General features: G+C 42.0%; 1 protein-coding gene across 1 annotated transcript in view; it reads left to right on the top strand.

The window, feature by feature from the left end:
* The window catches only part of Fat3 (FAT atypical cadherin 3), a 574,624-nt gene that overhangs the window by 493,443 nt on the left and 57,945 nt on the right, over positions 1-23,236 (top strand). The window contains exons 13-14 of the mRNA XM_004644764.2: positions 18,719-19,108; positions 21,737-21,951. Coding sequence (XP_004644821.1) covers positions 18,719-19,108; positions 21,737-21,951 — 605 coding nt within the window. The remainder of the gene's footprint in view (positions 1-18,718; positions 19,109-21,736; positions 21,952-23,236) is intronic.

The following is a 23,236-nucleotide window of genomic DNA, read 5'->3' on the forward strand; positions in this document are numbered from 1 at the left end:
TATCCATAATCCCAGCAGCACTCACACCCAGAATCCCAGCACTGGATCATAAATTAATCACAAACTCTAGAAGTCACCCTATGGCTGCATGAGGCTTTGGGGCAAAACCTAGACACAAACCATAAGAAATCCTTTATGATGAAATAACTTGAATGCTGATAATGCAGAACAACTGTGTAGGTCAAGGATAAATAAAAACAGAAAAACAAGAGAATTCTAACTCAGGTTTTATGCGTTCTAAGAAATAGCACACCAATTATCTAGATTTTACCATAAAATTGATATTTTTTCCTGTAAGATTAAATATACCTTCAATGCCATAAACCACTGACATGACTTCATGACCAAAAATTTATAAGAATGTTATCTTTTCAATAAAGATGAAGAGACTTTTTGATACATTACCTTTCTGAGGTGAATATCTTGTGGTTTAGTTTACCTGTAGAAGTGGGATTTGTTCCCAGGTCCCTGACTCTGAGAGATTTTTAATTATCAAAAGAAATATACAGCGATAAGGATCAGAGCAAGAAATCTGTGAACATTTTAGTCAAAATGACACAGAAATTAATGTAAATTTGTGCTGGAAAAATATGCTGTAGTCCATAATTTGTTAAGAGACCAGTTTTCAAATATTCACAATGTGAAAGGACATATTTTTTTCCTCTTATGGAAAAGGAATATAAAGGAAGAAAATGTCCTAATGAGCAACTCCTCTCTTGTAAAATATTTCTACAAGTTTTAGAACTTCTTTCTGGGATTTTAGAAAAATGTAGAACCTCAGAACATGTATTTCCCATTCGAGTTAGCAAAATGGAATGAAGAGCGAGGTAATCAGCATTGCAGAAGAGCAGCAAGGCTCTAAAAGATGGAGATTGTGTAGTGGCAGACCCAAGCCATGTGCTTCGGAGATGGGGCTGACTAAGGAACATGCATATTCTTCATGAAAGGCAGAGCTCCCATAATGAACAGGACACCGCCAGTCTGAGGAGGGAACGTGTTCAGGAGGGCACAGACCCAAAAATAAGGTTAGCAATAGTTGGGGGAACGTCAGATAGCCTAGGAAGAGAGATGAAACAGGAAAGGTGGACCAGGGCCCGGTTGTGGTTGCTCAGGAAGGCTAGGGATTGTACAGTTAATTCAACGAGTAGGAAAGAAATGAACTAAACAGTTCTGGGCTCAGGGAATGCTATCATGATAGAATTTTTAAAATGGATTGGAACAAAGCAAATCAGGATAAAGCTTCTAGGAAAATATTGATGAAAAGCTCCTAATGTTGTAAAAGGCCTTGGTAAAAGTGAAAGATTAGCCTTTGGGATTTAAAAGAAAAAAAAAAAAATCATCGGAGAGACAGATTGAGTTTTCAGAAGTGAAATCTGCAGATTTAGATTGTCTGGGCTAGTGGCGAGATAGGTGGGCTAGTCGAGATTTCAAAGTTGGGCTCTGGTTGACGGTGCTGTACGAGGAGAAAGCATAGGCAACCGACAGTGGGACCTAGTGCCCACTGAGAACTGACAAATCTAGAACATGTCGGGAATTTAATTACGAGCCTCTAAGAAGAAGTTAGGAATTAAGAAGTTCGCAAGTCATGAGAACAATGAGGCGATCTTTCTCATAATTGCAATAGGAAGCAGGCATGCACAAGTGAATATTTTAAGAAAACTTCAAGAAACATGGCAGTAGTACTTCAGCTCTCATAGGGCTTATTCAGACGGCATGTGTAAAATGCTGACACGGGTTCCTTTAGAGATATTACAAATATAAGCAATGAATTTTCAGCAAAGGCCACTAAGGAAATAGTATCAACGTTTCTGTTGGGCCTTAAGGGCTGGGCTTGAACTTGGGTAGACAGAGAAGGGAAAATGGGGAAGTAAGAGAACAAGAGAAAGATGAGGTTTTTATTAGTCAAGATAAATTTAGCAAGGCTGAGATAACTTTTTAAAAGTCTCAGTGACTTTACACATCAATCATTTAATTCTTGCCCCTGTGAAGAGCAGGTTACCAGTTCATCCAGAGACTTAGAAATCTGTCAACTCCACTTTCTTATCATTTGGCCTCTGAGGTTACCATAGGAGCAGAAGAAAGACATAGAGGGAGCGTGGCAGCTCTTGGCTGGCTCTGCTTGGGAGAGACTCACGTCACCAGAAATAGTTGCATGGCCTGCCTGTCCTGCACAGGAAACCAGAAACCATAGGGAAGATCTTGGGAGATTAAGGAGCCAAACATGGTCTCTGCCACAATGATGAAAATGGAAAAGGACAACTGGAAGATCCCAGAGTGGTGGGGAAGGGAAGAACATGAATGAGTGACAGGACCATTTGCCCTTAGACATGAAAGGAAATGGAGAGGCAGAAAGGAACAAAAGCTGAAACTCCGAAAGAATAAACTAAGGAAACACGCTGAAGGAGAACCCAGTGGGAATACAAGTCTGTCCTAAGGGGTTATCCTGGTCAGCTGCTCTGCCCCAAGGCCGGCAGGACAGCTGCTGGGTGCCCTGAGGAGCTGCCCAGCTCTGGGACAGCAGTGAGGGGAAATGTGAGAGGAATTCAGTGAGACAAGAAGAAGAGACACGCCTCCCAGTGAATTCTGGGAAGGTGCCAGATTACACGACTATAGTGTGCCCGATTTGTAGAGTGAGCTACATTAAGAGAAAACATGAAAAATTTGGAGTTTTCCAAAATGATTCCTTTTCTCTTACCTTCCTAGCTGAAGAATAGGCAAATGATCAAGAAAAGCTGTATTTTGCCAGAACCCTGCCATTTCAACCTAAGTATGTGTGTGAGTCTCCCCTATATGTGGCACCCAGTTCTGGCTGGCCATGATAATAATAATGTAAGCTTTCTGTCCACAGTGGAAATTTGTGAACTGAGAGTCTCCTAAGGCGTGTAGTGCTATAGTCCCTGTGCAGTGTCACGAGGCAGAAGCTGGAGTGAGCTTCCCGAGGCACGGATCTTGTCACAGGAACTGCACGGCTTGAGGGGCCATGGGCTCCCTTTTGCTCTGAGAGCGTAGTGCCTTCTGGAGGAGAAGCAAAGCACGTACTGAGAGGAACACGCACCTGAGTCATCACTGAAGTTGGTTAGAAAGAGACCTCACTGACATAACTGCTCAAAGTGACCTTGTCCAGCGCTTTTCCTGCCTCTTGTGACTCGTCCTGGTCTTTGTTGAGGGCCTCTTGTTGGATCCATAAAAAACCAAATATCGAGATGAGAGGAATCCATAGGAAAGTGTTGAGAAGGAGATGCTGGACCTCTGGTGGAAAAGCACGTCAAGTTCCCTGGGCTTGTGGCTTCCGGCCTCTTGGTGGGACAGAGGCTGAGGACGTACTGCCTGAACCATCCTATAAGAATAAGAGCTGCCGACTTCTCTATGTCTGGAGCACTAGACACTGACTTACATATTTAATGGCCAAACTAAATTTCAGCTCCCTGTGATAGTGTTCAATTTTTTCAGTCTCCCATCATTACCCTTCATGAAGACAAACAAATAGATATTTAGTATGTACTCTCAGAAACCCCAGTCTGTTGAGGACCTGGCTAAGTATAGCACCTTTGCATTGGACTTCAAAAGCCAGACAGACAGATGAAGAGGACATCCAGAAGAAAAGGAAAATTCCGAAGCATCTGCTGCCTTCAGGTTCTGGGTGAGAACAAGGAGGAGGAACAACGTGAGGCATCAGAAAGAAGTTAGTTCTGCCTGTGCTACACTGGAAACACGCAAATGTTTTGCCACTTCTTCCCCAGCAAGGATAGTATCTCACCTCCTTTCTGGATCAGGCGACAGGGATGTTCCCAGTTCCCCCAAAGGACACATCTAGCAACCCAGAGGTCCCACCAGTGTGAGAACAGCCCTGGATGACTAGCTTTGGACCTCCCAGGTTTAGGGCCTGCCTCTGCTTCCATTTCCTCTTCCATAATGTGAGATCGATAACTTGCTTCGTCAGCTGCAAAGCATTACTGTGAGACCTGCCCCAGAGATAATTAGAAAGCTCTTTGAACTCAGAAAGCCACTAGAATAAGATCTCCCCTTCCAAGCTCCTGCGGCATCTCATGAGTACCCTGGCATGGCACTGGATGCATGGCTCTTCAGTAATAATCCCAACCCCTTCCAAGCAATAATCAGTGCTTAACAAGAACTTTAAATGATAATCATAATGTTGCTATTAACATCTACGTTTTTAGCTTCTGTTCTATGCCAGGCATTGTGCCAAGTGGTTTAGATTAATTATTTCCACTCACATAGCAACCCTGCAAGTTAGCAGATTTTTATTCTCTTTAGTATGAGAATAAACTCTAATAAGTGAAGAATCTTGCCCTGAGCCATAAGCTAGTTAGTGGCAGGGCTGCAGACATTACAAAGGGGGCCCCAGGAGGCTTGGTGAACAGCCAGCTGACAGTGACACTGCAGTCCAAGGCAGTGGTTGTCAAACAACAGTCCCTAGACCAACAATGTGAGTGTTGCTTAGGGGCCAGTTGGGAATGGAAACTCTGAACAAGAGACTCAGGCTGATGCTTCTCGGAAGTTGGCGAGCATCAGGCTGAGGGGAGACTTGTTCAAACACAGACTGCTGAGCCCCTCCCTGGTTTTGCCTCAGGAGACTGAGAAAAGACCTGACCATTTGCTCCTGAGTCTAATCCCTGGGCAGTGTTGATACCACTGTTCCCCGAACTACATTTTGACAACACCTTGCTTGGGAATTCTTAATAGTTTTGTATCACAAATGCATTAACGATTGGTGATACCTACAGATCATTCCTCAGAATAATGTTTTACATTATTGAAACAAAATATAAAAGGTTTCAAATTTATTTTGCCCAATTATTTCTTAAGGTTATTATATAGCAATGTGACTTTCTTCATTAATATATTAAATAGCAAGATCTAGCAGAATGGGTGAAATAACTTCCATTTTGAAATACTGGTAAGCAGAGATATATGCATTAGTCATACAAGAACATGAAAATATCCATAATTTCCACTGGTAATAAAATCACATGTGCTGCTCATAACGTATATTGTAATGTGTCAAATTCAGTTACAGTTATTGAACATAGAGATGCCAATTTTGTCCCTGTTGTAGCTGTCCCTAACATGACCCACAGCAACCACATGACCCTCAGCAATCACATGACATCCTCACTGTCCTCTCCTGAGAGTGGGCTGGACTTATTCATTTATAATGCATGAGCTATGGCAATATTTAGATCATTAAAAAGACAGTGGTGGACTGGCGTGATAGCACAGCAGACTAAGTACCTGCATGGCAAACACAGTGACCCGAGTTCGATCCCCACATGCTGTGCTGGCCCCAGAACCCCAGGCACTCTGTGCCAGCCACTGAAACCCAGCACAACTGTAATCTCAGCACTGAGGAGGCTGAGACAGGAGGATCACTATGAGTCTGAGCTGCATAGCAAGACTCTGTACCAAATAAATAAATAAAAGACAGTGGCATTCTTCCTGGGTTACCTTCAGTATTTTTCTGCTTAGGTGTCTATTACCAGATATCATAGCTTAAGCAACAGAAATCAGTTTCCTCACAGTTTTGGAGCCCAGAAGTCTGAATTCAGGGTGCAAGCATTTGTTAAGTTTTAGTGAGGGTCCCTGTCCTGGGTAACAGACAACTTCCACCTTGCTAAGTGCTCGCTTGGTCTTTCCTAGGTACATGTGACTGGAGAAAGAGAGGAAAATCTCTCCTTCCATCCTTCCTTCTTTTTTTTTTTTTTTTTTTTTTTTTTTGCCTGCTCAGCCTGCCCTGAGGGTGGGGCTGGTGTGGCATGTGGTACCGGGAATCAAACCGCATTCCCTGCACCTGCCTATGCTTGCCTAAGCAGGTGCTTTAGACCGCTGAGCTATCTCACCAGCTCCCTTCTTCTTATAAAGCTCTTGCCCTGTCACATTAGAACCCAGCCTAATGAGCTCATTTAACCTTAATTACCTTCCAAATCTTTATTTCTAAACAGTCTCATTAAAGATTTGGGCCTTAACATATACATTTTGAGAGGACACACTTGAATCGATAGTGTGCTTTCTTACTCCCTTGGGCCAGGCAGCCCACGAGAGGACTGCAGTACTGCCATGAGGCAGCCCTGCCTTGCCCGTATGAGATGTAAAGACATAACAACTGCCTGAGGGAGCTTGGAGGTAGCCCTGTCCCCCTCACCCGAGCCATCCCATGAAATCACAGCCCTGTCCAGCAGCTTGCCTCCCACTTCATCCTCTACTGAGCGCTACCTGAGTTAGCATCCGGAAAATGAATGTTAATCATGAAGTGTTAATTGATTCTTTATGTTGCTAAGTTCTAGGACCATTTGGCTTGCACCAGTAAAGAACAGAGATGTTAATGCAACCTCCTGGGCATCTTGAATTATATCTACACATCTTTAAGGTTGCCCTACAATGTTCATTACCTTTCCGCAGACCCTACCTTCTGAAGGATGTGTAATCTCATGGCTATCAGTGGCAAGCAGGACAGGGCCTACATGTTCAGGCAGAAATGCTACTTGGAGATGGTAGTAGATGGTTGACAATGTGATAGTTGTCAGCTACTCCTTGCTTCCTTTCTCACAGACTCATGAGCTCTCTCTGAGGTACAAGGCCTACTTCCTGTAAAAATTGTAGTCCTACTTGATCTTAGGATATCATCTCTATAAAAGTTCTAAAATAGTTCCAGTCAGTATTATTCTTTTCCTGAAGAGTAAATCAAGGCTTAGGGACAAAAGACTTACCCAAAATGACTTAGTGGCCAAGCTGGATCTTAATGAAAAATGTCATTGCATTAAAACAATGCTTATTTCTATGTACCTGACTTTTCTACTGGAAAATGTTTCAAGAGAGATTCAGTTCTGAATTCAACATACCTTCTCTAATTTAATATATAGTCTGTGTTTTTCCTAAAGCCTTGTAAAGGATTACTTCTAAACTGCACAGGTCAGCAATTTAATTTTTTTTTTCCTCTTCTTTTCTTCCTCAAAGCTCTGTAATTCTCCAAAGTGTTAAATCTCTGAAGGTGACTGAGAGACTGCTAAAATGTCAGTAAAAATTAAATAGTCCACCCTGAAGACTGAGAGACATGAGTTATTTCCTGGAGGACCTTGTGGTCAAAGCCCTTTGTCCGCTGTAAATATCAAAATCTACAATTCCATATTTGAAAGCTTTCTCCAGAGATCTCAAAGAACTTACACATGTAAGAAAGCATAGATCTTGGTGCTCCCACTTCCAGATGAAGACGCTGAGGTTCAAATACGTTAGGTGGTTCCTCCCATGACATCTATGGGCAGTAGATGAAAATCAGAGTTCTCTGGAGTTCCATTAACACCCCTTCCTGAATTATTTACCTTCGGCTGAGGTCCCTATAACCCTATAACAGGACTTTGATACCTTCTCACTTCTTTTACAACATTCTATCACTTTAGGAAGTAATATCATACAGTGGCTTTGGGATGAAATCCAATTAAGTATTCTATCTTTTCTTAGTTCCCTAATCGCTCTGAGCATCTACTCTGCATCCTGCTCATCAGCCCTGGATGGCTATCAAAATTCCCTCAGAGCTTTTAAAAATATAAATAAGGGGGGGCCTGCCCCTTAGCTCAGTTCTTTAAGTGGCTGCTTCAACAAAGCAGTCAGGCTCAGGTTGCTGTGGTTCGATCCCCACAACACAAGCCAGCCAGTCATGCCTTGAAGGTATTCGGAGCAAAAAAAAAAAATACTTCTGCCATTTTTAATGGTGTTTGTAAATAGGATCTCAAGTCCGCATCTTGTACAGCAATTAACCACTAAGAAAAATATATGCAGTGTATTATTTGTTGAAACTGTACTTCCGATTTGATTTGAAACTGTCTTATTGCTATCTGTTTAACAATAAAATTTTGAAAAAATAAATAAATAAATAAATAAATATAAATATAAATAAGCTAAATAAGTAAACAAACATGCAAAGGCTCCATCTCCAAAATTTGATTCAGGAAATTGGAGACAGATCAATACCTTGCTCACCTAGGAATCATTGCTTTAATACATATAAACTAACATTACTACTATGCTTTTTTTAAAAAATCTAACTTGTCCTAGACAGTTACCAAGCAAAATAGCAATTTCCTCCAGAAAGACTCTCATAGGAAGCTCTGGCAGAGAACCTGGATCTCTAACAGTGATGCGCTCTCCTAAATTCGCTCAATTCCTGTTCCATCTCATCTGTGGATGAGGCTGCAGGTGACAGACATTAGCACTACTAAATTAAATCATTTTGGATACAACACAGCAATGAAGGGATTGATTTGAGTGAGGCCTAGTATAGCTGGTGGACTTTGTACCTGCCATTAAGTATTCTGTGCAGAAACTCCAAGGGCACTGGGTTTTTACCTGTGTCTCTTCAGGTCGTGCTAAGGCTCAGTAGAGTGTGGTTATGAGGTTGGCCACAAGAGGCACGCATGCCATCACTTCAGCTCTTGGGGCCGCCCTGACAAGCATGATTATGCTGTCCATTATCTGCTGGAGAATTCTTCTAATAACTTCTCTAATGTTGCCAAATACTTCTACCCACACATCCTCCTCAACAAGGACCTTCCAACTTTGTTTTTTTCCTGCTAATTTACTTATTAATTTAGGCCCAATTTCTAGTTTATTCTGGCTATAATGGGTTATAATAACTCTATTAACTTGCAGTTGGCTTTGAAACTAGTTAATATCAGCTCCTACCATTCTAAGCTGAAGACTTAGGAATATGGAGCCCTTTACTCTCCTGGGGATATACCTTGCCACATTCAGAACTTCGTGGGTGTTCCATCACCTGAAATGCCCTTTATTTATGTCACTTGACCACTCTAGTATTCCTGAGAATATCTGTCTTTTCTTCATGACTCAACTCAGTGGTTTTCTTCTCTGGAAAACTTACCTTGACCTCTGGGCCAGAGAGATAGCTCAGTGGCATAAGCACTTGCCTGGCAAGCGCAAGGTCCTTAGTTCAATCACCAGTACCAAAAAAAAAAAAAAAAAAAAAAAAAAAAAAAAAAAAAAAAAAAAAAAAAAAAAAAGAAAAAAGAAAGAAAGAAAGTAAAAAGAAATATGAATTCTTGACTGACCCTCTCCAATAATCATGTCTATATATTTTTCTTCCTGAAAAAAAATGACATATGTGGGGTAAGAGGTGTTGGAACACACTTCTTTGCATCCTGAAAGCCTGCCAGGGACTCTTGACTACTTATTGGATGGATGGATGAATTGACCCAATAATAGTCACACTTGGTTGCTCACATAGAAAACCCTTTAAGCAAGATTGTTAGATAGCAGCCCAGCCCAGACAACCTATGCACTAATATACATGGAGTTTTGAAGACCTAGTGGATGAATTAATTTGCTTACTCAAACATCTCAAACCTAGCATAGGGTCAAACTGTAGACATTTGAAAGAGTCTGTACCCAGATGAGATGTGGCTGTACAGGTATCCTAGAAGGCAGGCTCACCAGCAAAAGAGGCCGGCATTGTAGGTGTGTAGCATATACAGAGGAACAGGGCTGTCTCAGTTACTTTTTACTCATTGCTGAGACAAAATACCTGACACCCAAATTTAAGAGAGGAAAGGTTTATTTAGCTCACAGTTCATGGAAGTTTCAGTCTATATTTAGCTGGCTCCCAGGCAGAGTGGTACATGGCAGAGGGCAGCTGTTTAAGGCAGCAGAAAACAGTGAAGACCAAAGGAAAGAGCAACAGCTGTGGCTTCTAGCCAGCCTCTCTCTCCTCCTTATATTATAAACTAACTATCCTGGGGCTTGAGGTAGAACTCACACAATGTCCATATCTGCTCCTTGAACAGGATGAGGATGTTTACAACTAAGAATCCTGACTCTCTGCTGAGTCAGTTAAACTTCTAAACTTCTCCAGTTGACACAATGTATCAACCAGTACAATCCACCCCTTGTCAACTTGGCAACCAGACATTTCCTTAAATCATTTTCCAGATACATAGACAAGCTTATGAGCATTTTATAACTTGAACATTATATTACATTGGGACCATGACATTTTGCTCTGAGCCCCCACCAAAAGACTCATGCACATCCCTTTATGCAAAAGGCATTTAGTCCATCTCTAAGAGCTGTCAAAGTCCTAACAGCTTCAGCATTTCTGAAAAGTCCAAGTCCCAAGTCACCTCCAAGATCTAAGGCAAACTCTTAGCTGTGAGCCCCTGCAAATGAAAAGTTAAACACTTCCAACATTCAGAGGCACAAGATAAACATTACCACTCCAAAAGGTATAAGCAGCAGGATACAAAGCACTGGGACCAAAGCAAGCTCAAAATCCAGAAGGATTAAATCCTGTAGTTCCATATGGAATATCCAAAGCAATCTCTAATGAGTTGCGAGCCCCAAAACCCTTACATGGTTCTACCCCTATGGCACTTCAGCAGGTAGCTCCCATGGCTTCTCACTCAGGCCTGCTTTGTTCCCTTTTTTAAGTGCTCCTTATACAATCCACATTCCTGGCTTTTTCAGTCATCTGGAGTTTCTAATGAATAGGCTTCTTACTCACAGCTTTACACACTGCCCTCTCAGGGGCACATTGCCTGGCCTGCCAGGCCTTCTGAAATTTAGGTGGAAGCCTTCTTAATTTCAGAACTCCTGCATTCTGCATGTGCCTCAAACCAGTGCCACATGGATGATACCAAGGTCTGCTGTCAGCTGGAGCAGTAGCCAGGCTTTCCTCTCTCTTGGCTGTAGGGGTCAAGTGCCTGGATTGTTGAGCATGCTGACCCTGACTCTGTGGAACAAGTTTTCTATGCCAGCACCATTCTGGAATCTCATGCAGCCGCTGCCTCCATTCTGGAATATGGGGCTCTGCAGCTTCCTCCTCAAAGCAAAGTCCCTCATCCTTGCAATTGTGCGGCTACAAAAGGGAGAAACTGCTACGTCCTCTGATGCCCTCAGGACATCTTCTCTATTCTCCTGTTCCTCCTGGGCAGTAGAGATCTCAGCTCTATCTTTGCAATCCACAGTCTTCCTGGCACTTCCTTTCTGGCCAAACTCACATTTTGAATCATCCTGCTGAATCTTTGCTCTTGACTGTCAACATATACCTGAATAAAAGCCACCAACAATAGCCATGCCACTGCCTCAACATTCAACAGCCTTGAGATATCTTTTGCAAGACTAATCCACTGTGCTTAATCCCAGTCTCAGGCAAAGTCTCTGGACAGGAGCATATGCAGATAAACTTTCTTCCAAACCGTAACATAAATCACCTGCAATCCAACAACCAGTGTAGTTATTCTTCCCAGCAGAAACCTCCCCAGTCCGGTCTTTACAGGCCGGCTTTCTATCAGCATTGTGGCCTTCGGAGCTGTGACCAGAATCTCCCATACAGAAGAGCTGAAGGCATTGCAGTGCTTCAGTAGTAGAGAACATCTCCGAGCTTTTCTATCTCTTCCCATAAGCCATTCCCAAAAGTTTGTAATCCACATTGTCAGATATAGTCACAGCAACACCACTCCTATGGAACCAAATTGACTTAATGCTCTGTGTGTGTGTGTGTGTGTGTGTGTGTGTGTGTGTGTATACTTTTAAAGTATCCTTGAATCTTAATTTTGCATGGAGCACAATCATGTTGTCAGTCCCATCAGGACAGCTACCACATAGCTCTATATGTACTTGATATAAATAGGCCATAATTTATTCAATTGATTCTCCTTGTACAACAGTTGAGTAGTTGCTAGTTGTTAAACATCTGTTTAGTAATAATGTGGAATACATCTACCGGTATTTTACATGCACAATTTTAATATTAAATGCTTTTTGTTTCCTCATCCTTTGGAGGTCCCGTACAGTATGCATTTGCAGTAGGCATATGTATGTAGCACATGCATGATGTTATACTTGCTTTGGTCCACTGGTTGTTTCATCTGCATTCAACATTCACTACTTTCTGTGTGCCAGAGTCTATGCTCAATACTGAGACACAAAAATGCATCATATAGTCCCTTCTTCTCATAGTTGCATTAGTCTGGTAGGAGAGAGAACATAAATATAACTAATGGTAGTACAAAAAAAGAGGAAAAATGACATTAAAGAACACAGGAGAGGAAGCAACTGGAGAAATTCAGTGTGAAAGCTTTTCCAGAGGAGAGTCTGCAGAAAGCACATAGGAGGTCACAGAACTATGTTTGGTGCGGGGCTTCTTGTGGATGGGGACTGCGCTCACAGAGCAGGGTAGAGCCTCATGTGGGAAGAGGGGTGCACACAAAAGGCAGAGACAAACTGGGCTTTATAATAGATCTACTTTTGAGATAATCCATTAACTATTAATCCATTAGTCCTCAATTGGGTTAATCATTCATGCGGGCAGAGTTCTCATGACTCAGCAACCTCCCAAAAGGCCCACCTCCTAACATCTTACAATGGGGGTTCAATTTCAGCAGGGTTTTTGGTGGAAACAAACAAGCCACCGCAGTGACTATTTTGGGTAGCTGGGGAAGACCTGGATCCAGAGTTTTAGTAAAGTTGATAAGGAAGGGATGCACTCTGAACTATCTAGCTTAAGTAATACTTCTGCTACACTGTGGGGTTAGGGATGATGTCTTTGACATCCCTAACTCCTAGTTCAGCCCAGCAGTACTTGACCAAACAAGTGGCACTTGGTCAATCCTTATTAAATCAAAGGGACATTGCTTGGGCCTTGTGAGAGAAATCTTCCACTCTCAAAAGAAATACCACTGGCTTTTAAGGCTGTTCCAAAACATGCAGTAACATAGTCAAGTATCTCTTGTTCATCATTTTTCTTTGAAGGATAATCCTATTTAAATAAAAGTATGACTTAATTACCAAGTATGATCATAACGATGGTGAAAACTAAACATGTATGTGGTATTTAGAATACTGATTTGAAAAGAGAGGAGAAAATGCTGGTTCAAAAACAAGTTATTAAGAGATGGCCCAATAACTCAGTGGACGAAAGAACCTACTTAGATAGGCACAGGGACCGAGGTTCAATCCCCGGCATGCTGTGCTGGTCCTGCCCCTGGGGAGTGCTGAGACAGCGAGTGAGAATGGGCATGGTGGTACACGGCTGTAATCCCAGCACTTGGGAGGCTGAAAATAGAAAGATCACTACAAGGCCAATCTGCATAGTGAGACTCTGTACTAAAATACATAAAAAAAAAAGAAGTTATTAGATGGCCTGGAGAATGGAAGGTCAGAAACATAACCTCAATGTATAAGGAAGGTCCTTAAAGGATGACTGAAATTGTTCTGTATATTGGGGAATGAGGCATTTTCCTAAGATTATGTATTTTCTAGAATTTAGGATCTGGACCCTTAAGATATATTCATATTAGTAAATATAAACTATGACACCTTAATCAGGTTTATATAAAAATGAATAAAACCTGTTGACATTATTTCTTCTCTATTTCCCAGCTCCCTATAAATTCATATCCTTCTATGAAAGCTGATTTACAAGAATTTAATACCACCCTCCTCCTTCTGGTGCCACTTACAGACTGGTCCCTGTGCAGGTGACACAGGGCACAAAGGTGAATGGCACAAAGGCCTTCAGAGAGGGAGTCACAGCAGCTTCCAGGAGAAAACTGACATAAAACAAACATAATTTAGCTCTTGTTAGCCCCTTAGGCTTAAGGAGCAGATCTTAGAAGAAGAGAAAATGCTTCTTAATCCAGATCGAAATAAGCCTGATGCATTTGCTGTGTTGGAGACTCTTGCCAACACCAGAGTGTTCTGATTTGATTTGGGGCCGATTCCAATGCCTGCAACAATCTCAGATGTGGAGCTAAGTCATCCTGCTATTGGGTTAGATCCTTAGGCATTAACCTAGCACTAGGGATTATTTCTTTCTATAGCATAAAATTTTGTATCACCATAAACCATATGAGTGGTTCTTGAACAGTAAACTGAATTGTATGAATCGCTGTGTTGTTACTTCTTACCCAGCTGATTCCAATAACTCATTGTTATCTAGCTTAATGTGGACTTCTACTGTGTTAATTTTGGCCCCTGTAGGCTCAAGTCCAACAACTTGATGAGCAGTGGGAGGGTGGGGGAAGTCCACTGGAAACAGAAATAAGGCAGGCTATATTTGTTGAATTTGAAAATGAATCATAATGCTGGAGATAATCTCAGATACCACCTTACTTGGTATTTCCCAGTCTAACAGTGAGACACGATGGAGTTAAATGGCTTCCAAATATGTGTTTATAATTTGTTCAGCTCATACATTCAAAGCAAGGCCTCCTGCCTTTCAACACTAGACCACATTCCCTTCACTTTAAACATTGACTTTTACTATAAATAGTTCTATATCTAAATGTCCATTCTTCTGTTTGGCCAAAGTGGGAGAAACATAGTCTCCATTTAGAACCCTTCCAAGGAAAAAGGTGTACGTGTGCTGGCTGCTCACACCAGGATTTCACAGCCTTCCCTACCAGAAATTTCTATATGCTACTTTTCTCCCTCGATCCTATGCTACAAAATGCCATGATTACTTCCTTTGAGCAAATAAGGATTTTAATCATTCTCTTTTTACTTGATTTTAATTCTCTGAAGAGCTGCCTGCTCCATTTGCCACAGCTAATGTGCAAAAACTTCACTTATAATGAAAATCAAACTTCTTTTGGTAGTCCAGAATTTCAGCATTTTAAGAAGCTAAGTAGCTCCATCTTCACTCATTAAATTAGACTCAAATTGGAGAGGAGAATTACATACTAAAAAAACACAGACACAAAGTGATGGATTAATGTTATACCTTAATATAACTCGTTGTGACATGCAGCAGGAGCATTACACCAATTAGCAAGCAAGTGTTCCGCTAGGGTTCATCTTTTCTGCTGGTTATGTAGTAAAAGGGTAGCAACTTGAAGGATGGCATTTATCAGACCTCTTTGGCTAGAAAGTTTCCACTTTAGTGACAGGAACTGTATTCATTTAACAGAACCAGCACTGCATCGCCTGGAAGCCTCACCAGAAGTACAGCCCCTGAATTTGCCTTTGAATGTCTGACTTGATATCTAAAAATTATTGAAATCATTGCAATTGTTCCTGAATTAGTGTTTTAATATGTTCTAAGTTTGTTCAGCATTTTCTCGAGAACTAGCAAATCATAAGTGATGTTGTCTACCAAGTTGTAGAGTAGGGTAGCCCCCACCCCACTGTGCTAGTCTTGTTGCATCTCAGTCTGGTTGGTAACAGACAGGTGAGGGGAACCGTAAATCCCCCAGTTCTTCCTCCTGTGAATGCAGAGGATTCTGTAGGAAGGTAGGATGGGGGTTGGGAAGTGGGTCAGTGAGTCGGAAGGGAGCATGGCTTTCTGCTGGGGCAAAGTGGAAAAACTATCCCCCACCAAGTTTAAATGAACAGAATCTGCCCGGAGGGAAGCTGTGGTCTTTGTGGCTGATGCTTGTCAGCTGTGTGAACTCAGCTCTCCAACAACAGGGGTGCCCTGCTGAGCGGGGAGCTTGCAGAACAGGGCATCTCTTCCTTCCTTCCTTCAGGGATCAGAGCCTTGCCAAACGCTCCCGAGTAAGGCCGAAGAGAAAGCTGCAGCCCTGGGACCTAGGGGACATGTTTAATTAGACTGCAGCTATCTGTCCAAATGAAGCAAACACAAGCAGCTGTTGAATGCTGCTTCCTTTGGGGCTTTCTGCTGCAAAGCACCATAGAGTACAAGGGTACAATCCAACCTCTTACCTCTCCTTACTCAACAGTTCCAGGACAGTGAGTCCAAAATTACTGCCCTAAATGGTATTTAGGTCTGAAGAAGTTAACTTTCCAGGTACAGATACCTTAAAATCTTCAAGGGGGCTGAGCAAGGAACCAGAGGGAAACAGGAATTTGTTTGGTACCTCTCAGGCATGCCTAAAGTTGCTGGTGGCCACAGACAAGTCCCTTAACCCTTGGCTAATGCCTCAGTGAAATGGGCTTTAGAGCTGTCAAAACATAGGCAGATACAAGATCCTGTAGTCATTCCTGCTCACCAGCCTGCTCTTCCTATTGGCAAAAACAGTCCACCACGTGTTGGACTGAAATTCAAATCTGTACAGAATATGCGTGATTTGAAAGCCTACGTCACGTATTTATGTCAGTTACTGCTGTATTTCCATAAACGCACCTTCATGACTTTAACAGTGTCCTGAGAGGACCAAATCTGTCAAGGCAGCTTCCAAGGCGCATGCTCCACGGACATCAAAAAGGGCTATTACTTTTCACGTACATGCTCGATCACCTCCACAGCCCTCCATATTTTTAGTCTAAGAATTTATGTCAGAGAATTTACTCTTGTACCACTCCACAACTACCCAGAAAGCACCCTATAAGGTCTGCTGTAGAGTTTTACTTCATGGGATGGCAAGGGAGAAAACCCTCTTATTTTCAACCTCAGCACAAATAAAATCAGGGGCAGACATTTATATATGACTGGGCAAGGATATTCAGAAAGAGACATAAAAGGAAATGAAACTCTGGGAAAAAATGGACTCTCTGGAATGAAACCAAGAGCAATATCTCCATGTTGACCTTTTGGTTAAAGCCACATAATGAGATTCATGTCATCCCTTCAGATATATGATTGCACTGGTTTGCTGGGAATTTAGACTGAAGGAAAATTGTGTATTGGGGAAAAATGTTTAAGTCCTATTATTGGCAAATGTCTGCCTTCTTGGTGAGGTGTTATGCTAGAAAGAAAACATAAGTAGTCCTCAGCTTATATTCAAGGGTTCTATGATTCACAGGAGATAGTTGGCAGAGTTAGAGCTCTCTGACTGAAGACTTTTCATTAAGAACAAGTGTAGTTACAGTGGTGCTACCACTTTTCCACCAACAAAACTGTAATGTTCTCATTCTTATAAATGATAATGACTAAAAGCTCATCATAAAAGATAAAACATATCAGACACCCATGTAGCTATTAGCATCTTGGAGTTTTTCTTGAAGATCTGGAATAAGGGTATATATTAAGAATACCCAATTAATTCTGATATTTGTTGCCAATATTTTTCCAGTTTCTTTAGCTTTTCATTTAATTGTATGGATTTTTTTTTTTCTTTTTGTGCAAATTTGAGGTGTCTGAATCATTTTGAAATGCCGAGATCCTCCAACAAAAGCATCCTTCAAACCAGATGTTAGTTCAGTCATTCAGTAATTTGTTGGCTATTGCTGGGCATTTCCTGGTTGAGACATTTTAATTTTATGGTAGATAAATAATATTTGGGTAATTAAGTGCATTTCTTGAGATAGAGCTGGAGCACTCTCTTGATGGAGTGCTCCAGGCTCGCTGGCCCCGGGGATTTCTTTTTGTCCTCTGTCCTCCACCATGGCTTCAGCAAGGCTCGTGATGTTGGGTGTTACCTGTACACTGATGATCCTCAAATTTATGGCTCCAGCTTGGGCTCCTTCTCTGAACTTTAGCATCTTTTACCTAAGTTTCCATTTGCTATATCCACTGAATATCAAATCTACCTCTCAAACTTAATCATTTGGCAGGGGTGTTAAGAGAGGGTCTCCCGACCTTTAGTTCACATTGCAGCCCAGGCTGGTCTCGAACTCACAGTGATCCTCCTGCCTCAGCCTCCCAAGTGCTGGGGTTGAAGGCATGCACCATCACACCCTGCTCTCAGATTTAATCCTAATAGGCCCCCTGGTGTCTCATCCAAATCTGCTCCTTCTGCGGCACTCTCCATCTCAGCTGTGGCAACTCTCTTTCACGCCAGTGTCCTCCTGCAAGCTTTTCTTCCCCTAGCGTCTTGTGTCCTGCCAGTTTTCCCACCAGAAAACGTTCCTTTGTTGAGAAAATATCCCCAGATGCCCTCGCTCCTAAGCACCTGTGTGCTCAGAGGAGAGCTGGAGCCCAGACCCTTCTCACCCGTCTCCACTCCATGCCCCACATTCAAGCTACTAGTATCACAACCCTTAATCCCGCAGGTTGCTGACCAATCTCTCTGGTTCCTTGCAGTCTGGCAGCCACTGGAGATGTCCCCTCAGTATCTAAGCCACATCCCAACACTCACAGTGTACATATCACAACCATCACTTCATAGAATATAAAACTTTCCTCCAGAAACGCTGGGCTCTCACCCATTGCCAGAAGTTGTAGCACTTGGAATATGTCCTGGTACATTCTAGAGATGTATTTGTTGAAGGAATTTATTTATATTTCTCTTTTTGTGGTTAATCTCTACCCATATATCTATTAATGTTTCAGTGGTTTTCTTAAAGATCTGGGGTGATACATTACGAATACCCAATTGAGGGCCAGTGAGATAGCTCAGCGGACTAAGCACCTGCTCAGACAAATGCAGGGACCAGGGTTCAATCCCTGATACCACATGTAATGCAGGCCCTAACCCTGGGCTCGCTGAGCCAGTGATTGAGTCCAGGCATGGTGGCACACACTTGTAATCCCAGATCTGGGGAAGCTGAAAACAAGAGGATCACTATGAGTCCAGTCTGCATAGTGAGGCCCTGTGTGTACAAACAAACAAACGAAAAGAATACCCAATTAATTCTGATATTTATTGCCAATATTTTTCCAGTTGCTTTAGCTTTTAAATGAATTGCATACTTTTTTACAAACTGAAGTTTACATTTGTGTGAGACAACCTCTGTTTCTGTAGTGACCATTTTTCTGTGGTGACCCTGCAAAAGTCAGGGAAGCTGTAATGTTTTAGCGCAGAGCACCTGACCATGATCCTGGCCACTCACGTTCTTGCCTTGTCTACCGTAGGCATCAACAGGAATGTGGTGTATTCTCTGGCATTCTCGGCCAATGGCTTCTTCTCCATCGACAGCTCTTCCGGAATCATCACCTTGGAGCAGCCGCTGGACCGAGAGCAGCAGTCTTCCTACAACATCAGTGTGCAAGCCACCGACCAGAGTCCTGGACAATCTCTATCATCTATTGCTACCATTACTATCACTGTCCTGGACATCAATGATAACCCACCTGTGTTTGAGAGGAGGGACTACCTGGTGACAGTGCCTGAGGACACCTCTCCTGGCACCCAAGTTCTGGCTGTTTTTGCCACCAGTAAAGATATTGGCACAAATGCTGAGATTACATATCTTATCCGGTCTGGAAATGAACAGGGAAAATTTAGGATCAATCCAAAGACAGGTAGGTAATAGCATTGTACTCACATTCAAGGCTCCACTCTATCCTACCTCTCTCCTCTCAACACTCAAGCCGCCATCCTTGGTAGGCTCTTTTTCCTTCTCCCTCCTTCCCAGAAGAAGCAAGTGTTTTGGTGGCAGGATCTGCACACAGACCCAGCATACACCCAGCATGCTGCTTCTGGCTAAATTCCAATCTTCTAGGCACGGACCTACTTGGCAAATACTTGACTTTCAAGTTGACTTTTGGAAGAGTTGGAGCACACATGTGCTTCCTCAATGTGGGGATAAAGTAATGTTCATATTCCATACAAAAACATTTGTTTGCAGCTCTCTTGGACCATATCGGACCATATTGCATATATTGGGGGAAAAAAATGCTGCAGGAATTGAGCCTCCCCTGGCCACCATGTATACCTGTACTGCTGCTGTCTAGGCACTGGCCAAGGCAGACATTGATTATACTCTGCATGGTGACCTGCATGGCCTCCCCAAACCAATAACCCCAAGTAGACAAGCAGCCCAGTTGATTGGAAATAGTGCTCACTCTCCTTAATCACAATGCCTTCATTTCTAGCTGTGAGCTTTTCCGACTCGGGGGGAATGGGTAGCGTCACCTGGGGAAAAGTTACATAAAAGTCAAAACAACAAGAAGACAGCTGTTGTTGGTGTTTATCCGTGAGTTAATCCTAGAAGCAATTTGGGTACATAAAATCATAATGTAAGAAGGATGTTTGCCCATCCTTTGAAAACGAAATATATACATTCTTTATTTTCCTACTGTTTGGATTTCTATTTAAAAGCCCTTTCAGAGACTGAATGTGATGGTGCACGCCTGTAATCCTAGCTCTTGGGAGGCTGTAAACAGGTAGTTCATTACAAGTCCAATCTAGTAGTGAGACCCTGAATGCCCTGTAGACCCTTCCCTAAAAAAATACAAAAAAAAAAAAAAAAAAAAACCAGTCCTTTCATGTACATTCTCATTTGTTTCCCGATCCCCCTATAAACAGTTAAAGCAGTTCCCATTTTTTAGATAAGAAGTCTTTTACCTTGCCTCCTTAAGAACCTCTGTCCCTCATCATTCAAGTCCTATATACCTGTTAAGCAAAGTGACAAAGAAGATCTGTTCTCTTTTGAGTAGTCAGTACCTACAAAGAAGCTTTCATAATTAGCAGTGTTTATTTAACATGGCAAATATGCTCACTTCCTATTAAATCTTTAGATAATCCTCACATTTTCCATCTGGGAGTTTAAGTGTTCCCATTGTTAGTAAATATTCAAGATTTGAATTCAAATATTCCTGACTCTGGAATGCTGCTTCTAACCTTGATATACGATAACACAACTAACCATGAAGATGCAAACAATTCAGGAGACATTGTCCTCATCTTAATTACAAGTAGGTAGAAACATTGACAGAGAAAGTGCGTTAGCAGCTTTTCCCAGCAGTATCTCTGTTTATTAAGGTCATTACTTCAAATTAAAATGTACGGGGGTTTCCTTCATTTAAATAAGTATTAACCTTTTCCTATCTAATGATAGCCATTGTATGTAAACACTATGGGAAAATAGTTAAATACTATTTAAATTCAGCACCAGATAGCTAGATGAGGGTACAAAGTAAAGCACTGGGGTGGTAAGTGCTAAGGAAACTGAATTATGGGAAGAGAGAGGCTGTTGTTATTGATATAATCAGTTTCACACCTGAAGTGGTAGCAGCCTATCAGTACTCTTAGCAAGTAGACAAGTTTTCTGGTTTTGTGTATGGCTGTGACCTCACCTGTTCTACTGACTGTTTCCAGTTGAGAGAAAAGCAAATGCCCTTGAGCACTGGTCTGTAGCTGTGTAAAGACCGGTGACAACCTTCAGAACACAGGACTGGGTCACCTCACCAGGGAGGGCTGGGACAAGAGGGATGTCGCATTCAGAGAGCCCTTCCTAGAGATGGCACTCAACTAGCTGCTTTCCTTTATTTTATTTGCTTAATTTTAATACTTCTGTGACATGTATGTTCTGTAAGTGTGCATAGAGAACTCAAGTTGAATATTTGGCCACTGACTTGTCTGATTCCCAGGTAATTTTGTTTGTTTGTTTGTTTTGTTTTTTTGCTGAAGCTTCCAGAGATCTTTGTCTTCTTTGTGCCATAGTAGTTTTTTGTATATGCATTATAATCTGGCAAAGCATCTTCTTGGCTAAGTAAATTCAGCCTAAGTCTACAGGTTTCTATGCGCTGACAGGGAGCAGGGTGACAACAATCACACCCACACATCTCAACTCGTTCTTAGTCTTCTTGAGTTGGGAAATCAGGAGAGACTCATCAGAAATGCTGGCCTATGTCCCCACTCCTGAGATGTAAGAGCAGAGATTTTCATGCTGTGTCAGAGATATTCAAAAACTGTTACAGAAACTTACAAAAGTTTTTCTTCTTCGGTATTGTGTTTGACATATAGCTGAGCTTTAACTGACAGCATTAATCAGACTTTTGGAATGCTTCCAAGGAGGCATTAAGTGAAATCCTGAATATTTAAAATTTCTGGCTGAAAGTGATATTGCAAATATTACCACAATTATGGATCAAATGACCAATGTTTTCTCCCTAGTCAAATCTAAAGTTTCTTATTTTTATCCCAAGGAGGTATTTCTGTGTCTGAAGCCCTGGACTATGAGTCATGCAAAACATTTTTCCTGGTTGTGGAAGCTAAAGACGGGGGAACCCCAGCTCTCAGTGCTGCAGCCACTGTCAGCATCAACCTCACAGATGTGAATGACAACCCTCCCAGGTTCAGCCAGGATGTCTACAGTGCTGTCATCAGTGAAGATGCCTTGGTGGGGGATGCTGTCATTTTGGTAGGTGCCAGGGGTGTCTCAATGGCTCAGATTGCCTAAAGTGAAGATGTCAGCAAGGTTTGTGTGGGACTTCACAGTGCTCCCTTTGTGTCTCCAAGAATTCTAGTCAGATCTACATCTTTCAGTGATACATTCTACAGTTGGGTTTTAGAAAGGATCTGAGAGATTAATTTATATCAAGACACAAATGACTAGTGATCTGTTTTCAACCAGAGGTATATACCTTTCATAAACCAAGACATGAAAATTTAATGATGGTTCTTACTCATTTGTGAATCTGGGTGTTGGTACCGGGTATTAGTGACCTACTCATTCTTTTTGGTATCTGCTGTATAGTGTGGTAAATAAATATGTGTATGTTTTAAACTCAATGCAAAAATAATAAGCATTTGAAGCCATAGATAAGTAATACACTCATTTGATTTTTTTCCATATTTTTTGTAAATTATGACATCACTTTGTGTTTCATAAACACACAGAGTAGGGCAGCTATAAATGTAAGTATGTTTGAGAATGATTGCCCAGTCTTAGAGGAGCCCTTTTGTGAAGGATATTTTAAAAAAAATAATACTTAGAACTAGAAAAATAAGCCAAGTATTCTGAGAACCTAGGTTTCCTTAGGCTACAAATTACATTTTAGAAACAATGAGTATCTTTCTTGCCATCCTTACAGACTTTGAAATTGGACAAGACTTATCCATCCATCCATTTATCCATCCATCTGTCCATCCATCCTCCCACCCACCCACTCACCCATCCTTCCATGCGTCTATCTACCCACCCATCCAGCTCTTGTCTAGTTCCTGTAGTGTCAAGTTGTGAGGGTCTTTAGCCTACTTCCAGATGACAGTTCATTCTTTATTCATCATAGGTGGACTTCCCAGGCCTGCTGAACCTCGCAGGTAGTAAACAACTCTGTCTCTTCCAGTAAATTCCAACCTTACCAGTGTGGATTAGCAGTCACATTTGTTGTGTGATAAAGGGGAGCTTTCTTGGTATTCCTTCTGTGAGACACATGGACTTAGAGAATGTCCAACTCAGAAACAGAGGCCATAGCTCAGTGGACTAAGCACCTGCTTAGGCAAGATCAGGAACCAGGATTTGATCCCTTACCCCACACGCCTTGTCTGCCCTGCCCTGCACATGCTGAGCTGGCCACCAAGACCAGATGTCATGGCATAGACCTGTAATCCCAGCACTGGGGAGGTTGAAAGCAGGAGGATCACTGAGTCTGAGCTGTATAGTGAGACCCTGCACCAAATACAAAGAGAGAGAGAGAGAGAGA

This window comes from Octodon degus, unplaced genomic scaffold (assembly GCF_000260255.1).
Source record: "Octodon degus isolate 3935 unplaced genomic scaffold, OctDeg1.0 scaffold00209, whole genome shotgun sequence".
NCBI classification, from domain to species: Eukaryota; Metazoa; Chordata; class Mammalia; order Rodentia; family Octodontidae; genus Octodon; species Octodon degus.